At 34.6% G+C, this 12561-nt stretch overlaps 1 protein-coding gene across 1 annotated transcript in view; it reads right to left on the bottom strand.

Moving 5' to 3' along the window:
* The window catches only part of ADGRB3 (adhesion G protein-coupled receptor B3), a 779954-nt gene that overhangs the window by 22944 nt on the left and 744449 nt on the right, over positions 1-12561 (bottom strand). The window contains 1 exon segment of the mRNA XM_017870735.1: positions 7508-8158. Within this exon segment, the coding sequence (XP_017726224.1) occupies positions 7508-8158 (651 nt within the window).

The raw sequence follows: 12561 nt of genomic DNA on the forward strand, positions 1-12561 counted from the left end.
TTTTTTTTTTTTTTTTTGAAATAGTCTTGCTCTGTCACCTAGGCCGGGGTTCAGTGGCATGATCACAGCTCACTGCAGCCTCAACATTCAGGGCTCAAGTGATCCCTCCACCTCAGCCCTCCTAGTAGCTGGGACTATAAACATGTGCCACAACACCTGGCTAAGTTTTTTAATTTTTGTAGAGATAAGATTTTGTCTTGCCTAGAATGATCTTGAACTCCTGGGCTCAAGCGATCCACCTGCCTTCGTCTCTCAAAGTGCTGAGATTACAGGCATGAGCCCCATTCCAGCCTTAGTTTATCTAAAAGGGGCATGGGGCATTGGGAAATTGATGGTGTAAAGAAAGAAAAAGAACATTCAATTCTGTTCGGTTTTGGTCTGTTTCCACCCTTGGTATACAAACAGCGTATTGGAAAGTCTTTCAAAGTATTGAAGTTTATTGAAACCCTGACTTGCATGTTTATTCAAATGTCTTTCTGAGCTCTCCAAAATATTAATTCCAGAGAAGAAAGTGGTTAGAAATAATGGTTACGTATGTTTTAAATTAAGAACCAACTGAGAAAAGTGGTCAAGTCATAACAATTTTTCTGATAATCTGATAACCTTTAAAAATGCTACATGTAAATTTAATATAAGCCAGAGATAGGTGATATTGAATTATTTTATGAAGATACAAATCCCTCTGTACCTATATTCCAATTTTCCAAATAACCTAATGTAAATAATCTTTTTTCTCATAGTAGGTAATGGAATCCTCCTATGCTGTTTCCTCTTCCTAATTTCTATACTGTTTCCTCTTCTGAATTTCCCACTTAGAACTCATCCCAACTTGTATTCTATTCTCAATATTCGATTAAAATTCTTCTTGCTGACTGTCTCTGATGAGCTCCATCTGGTCAAATTCCAAGGTCAATTTTCTGTCCATCTTATTGGACACTCAGAAGCTTTTGAAAGTTAATCATTTCCTCATTGAAACACTCATGAACTCTCAGTCTTTTTATTTTTCCTCCTCTTACTTGCTGCAGCTTATGCTGAAGTCCCCTTTGTTGGTGCTCTCACATCCTTGCCTTCTAAATGTTGAGTTCCTGGGCTCTCTTCTTTCTCTTATTCTCTTCTGGATACCATAATTCACTCCCATGATTTAGAATACCATCTTTTAAGTTCCAAACACCCTTTATTCCTCCTGCCTTTCCCATGAGAGAAAATGCTGGATTTCTAGTCGGTCAAGCCAGAGACTTAGGAGTCACCCTTCCTTCCTTTCTGTCTCTCGTCTTCCACATTCAATCCACCAGCATGTGCCATCTGTTCTGTCTCTGAAATACATCTTGTTCTGCCCACTGTTTTCTATCTCCACTTTCACCTCCATGGTCAAAGAAACTGTTATCTTTTGTCTGGATTACTTCAGTAGCTTTCTGACTGTCATCCAACTTTCTGTTCTGTCTCCTCTCTCAAAACCTCTGGCTTCTAATCCTTTACTTTCTAAACAACCAAAGTTATGGATGAATGGATAGATGGATAGATGGATGCATGGAAAAATCATTGTGACAATCTTTTGCTTAACAGTCCTCATTTGCTTTCATTGCTTTACAAGACTCTGCAAAGTCTGGTCTCTCCTTTCCATTTTAACTTCATCTTAAGGAGTTCAACATTAGCTTCACAGGTATTCTGATCTTATGAGAATATGCTAAAACTCTTTTCTACCTCAGGATCACTGCACTTACAGTTTCTTTTGCCTGAAAAGTTCCCTCAGCTCCTTGCAAGCCACATTACTTCTCAATTTTATTTCTTACAGTAAATGATACTTTCAAATGCTTCCCAGACCACCTTATCTAAAGAAGTCTCTCCCTTTCATTCCATAGTTATTACCCAGTACTGCACACTATTTCATTAATTGCTTTAATGGTTAATTGTCTGTCTCTTCCATAGGGTGTATTCTCCACAGGGGCAAGATCCATTTCTATCTTGATTACATTTATATCCACAGCATCTAGCAGAGGGTATGGCACAATAGGAGACATTCACAAAATTATTGGCAAATGATTAAAGGAGCTGCACGATAACAGCCAAAGGTATTCAAAAGAATGTGACTTTCTATTTTTGTTTTGTTGTTGTTGCTTTTCTTGGGCATACTCTGAGAGAATTTGTTTAAGCAAGTAGACTAAACACACAATGAAAACCATTATGAGTAGGTCAACTGACAGCTAAGAGAATCAAGACAATTTGCAGGAAGGCAGGCCTATCACTAATAGAAAGGAGAAATTCTTTACGATGATTTAAAAGTGAGAAAATGTACAACAGTATGAAGGTACTCAAAGGAATACTTAGTGAATGTATGCATAGAGGCATTTCTCCACATCTAAGTCTTGTCGAATGATGAATAATTTCTCAAAGGGAATACTTCATTGTTTTTGTCACTGCAAATTAAGCTGGACAAGACACTAGAAGATTCATGGCAAGTAATAAATTCCACAGACTAATGAATGGCAATATGACTGCCATTAAAATTTCTATTATAAAGTGAGCAATAAACCTACTTGTAAGGAGAAATCTCTGGTAGCAAATCCATTAAAAATAGCGGTGGAAATGATATCTGAGAATAATTAATTTTTTTAAATGACTTCTATTCAAGCTAATTTTGTTTGTATGCCTGCAAGGGAGACAAAATTCTGTAATCCAGGAGTAAAAGCAAAACAGCAAAAAATGGCAAGTCTTCCTTTCATCAGACTTACATGAGAAAAAAATATTAAAAAAAAGTTGTTTCTGCACATGGTCAATTTTATAATAGTTTCTGTTAGTGACAGAGTGCCCTAGTTCCTAAGCGAGGCCATAACATTTTGTCTAATATTCTGAATATTGATTTAACTCAGCATTCAAGCTTCTTTGCAGACATCCAGGGCATAATGATAATGACATAATAATAACATAATCTTACATCTAAAGTGCTTCTTACAATTTCAAAGGTTTTGCATGTACATTATCTAATTTGATCCTCACAACAGCAGTAAGGGAGGCACCTGTAATGTGATATTATTGCTAAAATATTTTACCTTTAAAAACCATTATGCTGAGAACTCTATCATTCATGTCCAGAGAAAAACTGATGTATAAAATTTAGCCTAGAATGGTGTCTCTTTCTGGCCATTACAAATTGAGACAGACTTATTTGGTTTCCGATGTAGAGGTAAGCTTATACGCAAATAGACAAGCTAGAGCAACAAAACCTTCTATTTTGGATAACAGTTTTTTAATGTACTATCTAACTCTTATAAGTTATTAAGTTTTTTATTGGTAAGAAAAATTAAGGCAAGAACAACAGAAACCACTTAAGGTGTTTACATTTCAGCAAGATGGTCTACGAAAATTCAAATGATAGAAGAACTGAGACAGCACATAGGGGACCATGCAGTAACCCAGGGATTAGCAGAAGAGGTCAGTATACCTCCTAGGCTGGACAGATAAAAGGAGAGGGCAGAGTGACTTAAGCCCATGGGTTGCAGCACCTGGCATATGCTGGAAGCATGTGGGAACTACACCAGACATACAAGGTGCTCCCAAAAGCATACAGAGTAAGGGAGAAAGATCCCAGGTTTCCCTCTTTTCCTCAGCCTCTACTCTCTCACCAGTGCTTTCTGTTGACAGAACCCAGCCAAAAGCCAGTGACTCAAGAACTTGAATTAACCTTGAATGATACAAGGAAAAGAGCGAAGAATGGACCATGTGCTTAACATGTTCAAGATGTGCACATAAGTTGGAAAGACTCTTGAGTGAAAAACCGCTTACTATTTAAATCTAACGTCTACAACCTGCTAAAGTAAATGCCACGGCTTCAATGATTCAGAACAAATATGGACCTGTCTCCATACAATGTTACAACTATAATTTTTCAGGAAATACATAAATAGAACAATCCAAGGTTTAAATTAGATTTTATAGTCCTCAAGTGCTTGAGAACCATGATACCTCTTTTGTCCTCTCTTGCTCAAAAGCAAAATCTTAGTGTGTTTTTGTTGTTGCTGTTGCTTTGCTCTATGTATACATCATGTATTCATCACATTTTGTTCATTAATTGAAGGTAAATGACTAAAGTGCTGATGACAATATAATTCTTCTTAACCTTAAGCAAAGCAGTTACAGGATATTTAGGGCTGGAGCCATTGTTGTGAAAAATCTTACTATATTAGTATTGCAATTATTCCATAATTGTGGCAGCTCTATATCTAAAGTTTTCAGAATTGCTTAACAAGTTCATTGGGGAATGACTACAGTTAGAAAGAGAACATATCAGCAGAAGGAAAGAGACAAGGTACTATTAGGCTCAGAGAAAATCTAGATATGTTTTTAATGCCAAGAAACTTCATGAATTTATTAAACTTTTGATACCCACTAATTGGGGGTTAGCTGAACAAACTCCCATGAAGGCTGGAAGCTTTTGTGCTGCCACTGACTTCAGGGTTGGGGAGCCTCCTTCTTTCTTTGTTGCTTCTTGCTTATTTGAACAAATACTTCCACCCACTCACCCACTCGAGTCTTTTTTGGCTTTCTTTTTTCCTCCCTCAACTCTTGTTTCCCCTCTTTTGCACTTTCTATCACATTCTATTCTACTATATTAGTATTGCAATTATTCCCATAATTGTGGCTGCTCTATATCTACAGTTTTCAGAATTGCTTAACAAGTTCGTTTGGGAATGACTACAGTTAGAAAGAGAACATATCTCTCCATGTTATGAGAATATTATTTTTTATTTTTTTATTATTAATTCCCACATTTTCTGTTTTACCCTATTCTGCTTCTTCCTTCAGCACTTTCCATGCTGGCAGTTTGTGAAAACGGATTCCTCTAGAGGTAAAATATGAGCATCTTTATATTATATCCTTGAAAGAATCCTGAGGATCTTGGCTATTCTCTGCTGTGCCAGCTGCCCAGGCTGGATGTTCCCTATGGCTTTAATCTTCCTTCTTACTTAGAGGGAGAAAAGACTTAAATTGTTCTATTGCTTAGGCCTCATGTGATCCACATGGTTTACCATTTTCACTCTAACATTATCTTCTAAGACTCAAGACACCTCCTGACTACTGTTGATCCCACTCTCTATGTAGATACTCAGGTCATTTTTCTGCTTTTCCTTTATTATTGTCAGAATATCATCTCCCTCACCAGTTGACCCAGCATATACAATCTAGCAGAGCTGATAATTCTACTTGACAATGCATCATGCTGCTCAAGAAGAAAGCCAGATCAAAAACTTTATCTTCATGAACACAGCCCCATTTCCAAAATGTGTTAGTTATACACACTTAAAGGACAAGGGCTTTACCCATTTCATGTCTTTATTCATCATAAGACCAAATGCCTGTCAAGGATTAGAAAGAACTTTAAAGTTACCTTCATGCTAATATTCAGGCTCATTACTGTCTCTCCTAGATGGCATAAAATTGATCAGGACAGAAAGATTCTATTCCTAGATTTGCTATGAACTTGCTCTATAACCTTGAACAAATGACTCTACTTTGAGGATTATAACAACTTATCCATTGCATGGAGGTGTTGTGAAGATTAATTCCTGTTTTTAAAATGATTTGAGGATCTGCTAATGAAAGATGCTATATAAATGCTAATTTTTATTATTCATTCCCACATCTATATATTCTCTTTCTGCTATCTCATAAAATCATCACCCCAAGCAATTACTATTAAATTCATTTAAAGAATGAAAACGAAGAACCAAATTTTCATTCTGAATTCCGAATTTCCTTCCTTTTCAAGATGTAAGTCTTGTGATCTCTAAGTCATTTAAATGCAGATCTTTTGGCTGAATCACAGTTATATATAATACACTTAATAATAAGGATACAGAAATTTGGAAAAATTACAAACTGAACAAAGAAGTTCTTGGAAACACAGTCTATTGCTCAAGCACAGATAACCTGTACAATATCAATCCAGCAAAGTTTTCAGGCTTTTAGATGTAAAACATTTTTGTAACAACCAAAATATTTTCATGCAATTCCATTCAACCCCCTTTAACACATTTAAAAGAGCCATACTAAACAGAAAACTTCCACATAATCATTATGATTACTTATAATGCTATGTTATTATATGCACACTTACTGAAAATCCTTTTAAAACTTTTGCGATTTTTGCATAAATATTTTGTGGTTTGTCCTTATGTGGTCATTATTACAAACCTGGTAGTCTCTGGGATATGCAAGTTACAAATAAGGAAACTGCAGCTATTCTGTTAATTCAGGGGGATGAAATATTTTTGTTCAGAAGGGAGCTCCAGTCACCCTGGAGTTGAACTTGGCTTCATTACCCCTATCTATGCCTTTGGTTCTGAAGAATGATTCTGACCTAGAAGCCTTATTCAGTTTGAGGTTGATCCAGAACTTGGGGACTTATCTTAGATTCTATTCACATTACCGTTTATTGTCTGGAATTTTCTCAATCCAGCTGGGAAAACCCTGAAAATTACCCTATTCATCACATTTTTTAAAGCCTCTCAGAACACCTTTTCATTTTGACCTAGTGGAAGGTATGGCTTTGGGGAGAAGCATGAAACAATTGCCTCTGGGAACTTTTGGACACTTGAACATACAATTATCAGCATAACTCTGATGGAAAGGGCAAGCAACTAATTATAGTGCCTTTGTGTAGATGGTGTTTTATGTAATAATCTATTATACTAAAACAATTGGCAATACATATAAAAGTATGTATGTATTGTATCATATATGAATATATATATCAACTGCAGGTTTACAGCTATTTTTCACTGTATAAGCAGGAAAGTTGTGACGAGCTTACTGTTTACTTTTGGTGGCCTTATGAAAGCAAAAAGGCCATGTTGTTGGACCTCAGAATCCTGACTGTTAGTATGCTCAGATTACATTCTTCCTGACAATTCACAGTCTAAGACAAAAAATTTTAATGGTCATTATTCTGTAAGTTAAGAGTAAAATATTTACTCTGAATAATACTGATCTACTGTAATAATAATTAGTTTTTCATCAGTATAATGGTAAAACATTTACAGAAATGTTCCAATTTTGTAATTTTTAACAGTTACTGTTACACAGAAAGTATAGATCTCAGTTTAAGTTTGTAATGCCATGTAGACACTATGCACCAAAAGGACCTGTGGTACCTGAGAAACATCAGAAGAATCCTCTGCTTTTTATTTATTTTATTTTATTTTTTATGAGTGCCTAACTTAGTTCCCATGATGACAGAATTATGACTGATTAGTATCTTTTTAAATATAATAGTTTCTTTTTTAAATATTATCTTGAATAAGGGGATTATAATGCACTACTGAGAAAACCCTGAATTGCGACTGAATCTCAATAGCCAGAAATTTTCATGATACATAACTGCAAAAGCGGATGTGAATCTTCTCTTCCAACACCAGTGTCACATCAATCAATCAACCAATCAATCAATATCTTTATCTATATCTATTCATATTTCAACCATCAAGGAAAAATTTAATCTTCTGTGGCTCACCTCTAAAGAACTCATTGATATCGTTGATCCAGTTTCACTTCTTGATAGTCCTGCATTATCATCCAACTCAGAGGCCATGAAATTCTTCACAGCTGTGCGAGGTTCAAAGGGCAAATTCTGCATATGTTCCTGGGGTGCGAGATGTTGCTCTAAGTTCATATTGAACTGGTCCATTACAGGGGGATTCATATTGAATTCAGGGTTTACTTTGTAGTGCAATAGCCTTTCATGTGGCAAGGTTTCCATGCCAATATTCATTTTGCTTTCTTCTTTCATTGAAGGCTGGTTATTTACAGAACTTCTGGGCATCACAATATAGTCACTTTCCATCATTCTTTCTTGAGGGTGGACTATGTCCATGTCAGCCCCTCTCAAATTATCATCCGTACATAAGTACACAGTTCTCCGCAATTCACTATTTTCTTTTTTCAAACATGGATTGCTAAGCTCATTCATACTCATGGGCATGTGCAGACCTGTGGGTTGCTGGATGATGACTTTGGAAATGACATTTCCAGGCAATGTTGAATAGCTTAGCCCTTCAGGGTTTGTTCCCTTTTCTTCTTCATCATCATTTAGAGAAATCCTAGAGAGTGTTCCTGTTATTGTGGCTGCTCGGCAAGGACCAATATCCTTATGAAGAACTGTGAGTAGGAATGTAAAAGTTGAAGAAAGAGAGTTAATGTGTGTTTATTTTTCATTATATATTATATTGTCTCTCTACTAAACAATTTTCTTGTTATTAAATATATATTATTTGATAGATATGTTATTTAGAAAGATACATATCAATTTGTTTGTACATGGTCCAGAGATTACTCAATCACTCTTTACTGATTCTGTTATGCTTTCATAGATCTCAGGTAGCCCATAGCTAAAGCATATCTGAAAGCTGATTAATGGGCTTTCAAAAATCTTAGTACCCTGTCCTTAAACAACTCCAAATAACTTTCCAGGGAAATAGGAGATTATCAGAGAAGTTTTCTCCATCAATCTGCTCCAAAGGATTTTTGTAAAATTATGAATACTTTCATACAAATTTGATTTTTTTCTTAATGACTTTCCCTCTAAACTGTTCTAGAAGTTATGCTCATTAAAATGCTTCTTGAAGGGATATAATTGGGATATTCAGTTTCCTACTCGGATCAGAAATCCCTCCAAAAATGATCATATTGAAAATTTAATGAGGATGTTTTTCATTGAAGTTCCATATGGGTCAAGGTGGGTCATATTCAAAGTATTTAATCATATTCAGTCTTTATATCAGAAGAAAGCAAATTTAAAAATTAATCTATATGTCTTGGAATCCCCTATGAGAATAAATTATTATATACTGCCAAACTTGTGTTTAAGAAAAAAAAACGTTTATGAACTCGCAAAATTCTTTGCTTTCCACTTTAAGCCTAAAAATAATGATTTAGGAAGAAAAAAATTTAATGATAACTTGTAGTAATGCAAAATGAACAAAACAAAAATGCACACCCGAAACCAAACACAAAAACAAAAGAGTAAATAATTCTTTATTAAAATATATATATATTTTTTTCCCTCTTTTGCCTCTGTATAAAAGAAAGACACGTTCTGGGGATAATAGGGCAGAATAACAAAAAGCATGCTTAGTTATGAACAATTGTCAGTTTTGAGGATACAAATGAATAAAATTCTGAAGACTTGTTATTGTAACTTCGGAATTGAAAGCATACAGAATAGCACTGTGTGAAGTTGGTTCAACATGCACATCTGGTGTTAACCTACCTACAAAGTAGAGCAATCATCATTTAAAATTTCATTAGGCATAGATGACTGTAAAAATCTGGTTTATTGTCTCCTCATAAAAAGTTTCAGATATACTGATTTTTTTCCATTATTATCCAGTTTTCAAATAGAATCATAATTATTATGCATTAAAGCAGAGGTTGAAAAACAGATTATAAATGTCTTTCCCTGTTACATAGAAACAAGACTTTAAAATTAGTTCAAAACATGAATCATTCATGTAATATCTGTTATCTTGAAAGATACTGTATCTAGTTATTGTATTATTGTCTCTTTATCTTAGGCAGTAAAATCATGTTAAATTTATATCTTTTTTAAAATTAACAATCTGGTTGTGCCTTTTGTGTATTTAACTGTTATACATCATAAAAGTAGAAAATTCAGTTTTAAAAGTTATTTCCAAACCTCTAAAATAATAGATCAATAATGAATTCTAATTTCCAGGAGTAATGATACATGACAATACTAAGGGGCAAAGTATGCTAAATTTAATGATATTGTAATGATTTATTGATACTGTAAATAAATACTTTAAAAAAAACTCCAAATTCAGTGAAGGACACTTTTAACCCTTAATTGTATATAGAAATAATTCCAAAATTTATAGCAGTAAAATTTAAACATGAGTTATGGGAACCTATCTTATTTCATTAAAATATATAAATAACTTTAAACTTTTATTTAAAAAACTATAAAGGAAGCATTGGCACTGTGTATTGACTTTATAATTTAAATTTGTACAAGATACATTAAGCTTTGTACAAATTTAATATGATTTATAGTTATAGCCAATGCATTTTAATCAAGTGATATAGCTGTGTTTGTTGAAAATTTATATTATATATATACACACATAATATGTAAAGAAAGATAATTCTTCTTATGCAGTAGTGGCTGCTCTGTATGAGAGAAATGCCTGCCTCTTAGAGTTACTTAAAATGTATATCCAAGTTTTGAATATACAGCATAAACAAATCATACCGCCTACACATGAAAGCATGATGTTAAAGTGATGGGACTTTCGAGAGAAATTAATCAAGTAGTGAAATACAAACTCCAAACAAAATATAAAGCAACTGAATATTTGGCATGATCAGATAGAAACGCTGCCATGTAGGGAAGTGAATTTCACCTCATTATAAAGAAAGATTATTCAGAGTTCATGAATATGCTTCAACATAGACAGACATCTCTAGATAAACTGAGAAGAAAGCTCCTAATGGGCTCAACCGAAAAGGGCACCAATAACAGATGAAAACAGAAAATGAAAACATTAGAAAAATTATTTGCTGATAAAATAATGGTACTGGTCTGTATTAGGGATGCTAAATCCCAGCATACAATGAGGCCTGGAAAAATCTGTAACTTAATGAAGGAGAACAAGATAAATACTGCAGAGATGAGATCACAGCTTAAGGATGGTCTAATACAGTGGTACTCAAATTTTAGCATGCATCAAAATTATCTGGATGGCTTATAACTAGTTCCTATACCCCAACCTCCAGTTTCAGACCCTGGGTTAGGGCCTCAAAATGTACACTGCTAATAAGTTCTCAGGTGATGCTAACACTGATGGTCTAGGGACCACTCTTTGACAACCACTGGTTTAATGTTATAGCTGTTAAAGGAGAGACAAAACCGTCTGCTCTTACACTGCTTCTCTTTCAAGGAGAAGTGTAATGAGTATACTAAATGAGGCTGAAAAAAACAACAGTGAAGGTGAAAGATTAGGAATTAAATGAATACTTATTCATTGTAAATAAATTTAAGCTTCTAAACCCAGACAAATCACATTCCATCTTGGAACACAGATGTGGAAATTGGCACCATGGCTAGTGTTTTTTGAGAAATTATGGCAGGTGGATGGAGCTAAGTGACAATATTGTATCAATTATCCAAAAAAGAAAAATGATCAATTCTGGAAACCAAGCACTAGTGAGACTGCGTCCTGGCAATATTTTGTTAGATTTTCAACAGGAAATGGTGATTTCTAATGCCCAGCTCCGGTCCACTATGGGTTGCCAAATCGTGATAGTTACCTTATTGCTCTGCTATGACCATACTCTACATACAGTATTTAGATTAAATCCAGGAATGAGAATATGGGATTAGTCTCTCATATTCTTGTGATCATGACAAGATCTGAGACTCTGCACAGATGTTTAATGGTTTTGAGTTGAATCTGAAAACTCCATGTAGAGGAAGTCTGCTGGCAGATAGGGGGTACCTTACTGAATATAGCAGGTTTCTCTGCTAGGTTTCATGACATTCAACTCTTTTAACTACAGTTTGAATGAAGACTTAGAAAGTATTCTTATCAAACTTTTAGTCACCAAACAATGGAAATGGATAGTATGCTAACCTGAAATTAGTAAAATAATAGCAAATAGACATAAATGCAAAGGCCAAATTTCTTTTTCAAGGAAAACATACCAAAAACAAAATCTTTACATTAATAGACTGGGGAAGCCCTGACAACTCCTACAAAAAGTCTTAAGAATTTCAGGTAAGTTGACACTAGTACTGAAATAGAAATCATACACAAATGTGTACAACATTAATACAAATAAAGAGCCCACTGTGATAAATGCTGGGTGAACATGTATATATTTGGGCATCATAATTTAAAATTATTGATAAATTGGAGGCTACCTTGGGTATCGTGCCTCAGAGAATGCTACAAGAAATGAATGATGAAATAAGACTTGTTTAATCTGAAGAAAAAATACTTGGATTGGGCTAAATGATAATTGCTTTAAGGCAGTTGGATATTTAGATGAAGTAGATACCCACTGTTGTTTTAAAAGGCAGCAGCAAGATCAACAAATAAAAGGTAAAAGGAGGCATATTCTGTTCCTACGTAGGACCATATTCCAACAATTGGAACTATTCCTCAAAACTGAACATATAGTTTCCTTTAAAACTATTGAGCCATCTATTCTGGTGAGAATTTAGCCACAGGGGGAAATTATGGCATACAAGCCCTCTAAACAGGACGTGCTGCAGAGTTTCTCTTGATTCTTTGTAAAATTAAAACCACAACAACCTTAACACACATACAGACAATGCAATTTCATCTTTACAATAACGCATATTCCACACATGATAAAATAGAGGCACAGAGAGGTTAAATTGACTGGCCTTACATTCAAAAACCATTACTTGGTGGAATGGAAATCCACCATGTGAAAGTTTTTCTGCTGTCATGGTGTTTCCAATGAACCATTCTTAGTTTTGCTCTCATTTCTCTTGTTCGTTCTCTCTCTCTCTCTCTCTCT

This window comes from Rhinopithecus bieti, unplaced genomic scaffold (assembly GCF_001698545.2).
Source record: "Rhinopithecus bieti isolate Rb0 unplaced genomic scaffold, ASM169854v2 scaffold_5569, whole genome shotgun sequence".
NCBI classification, from domain to species: Eukaryota; Metazoa; Chordata; class Mammalia; order Primates; family Cercopithecidae; genus Rhinopithecus; species Rhinopithecus bieti.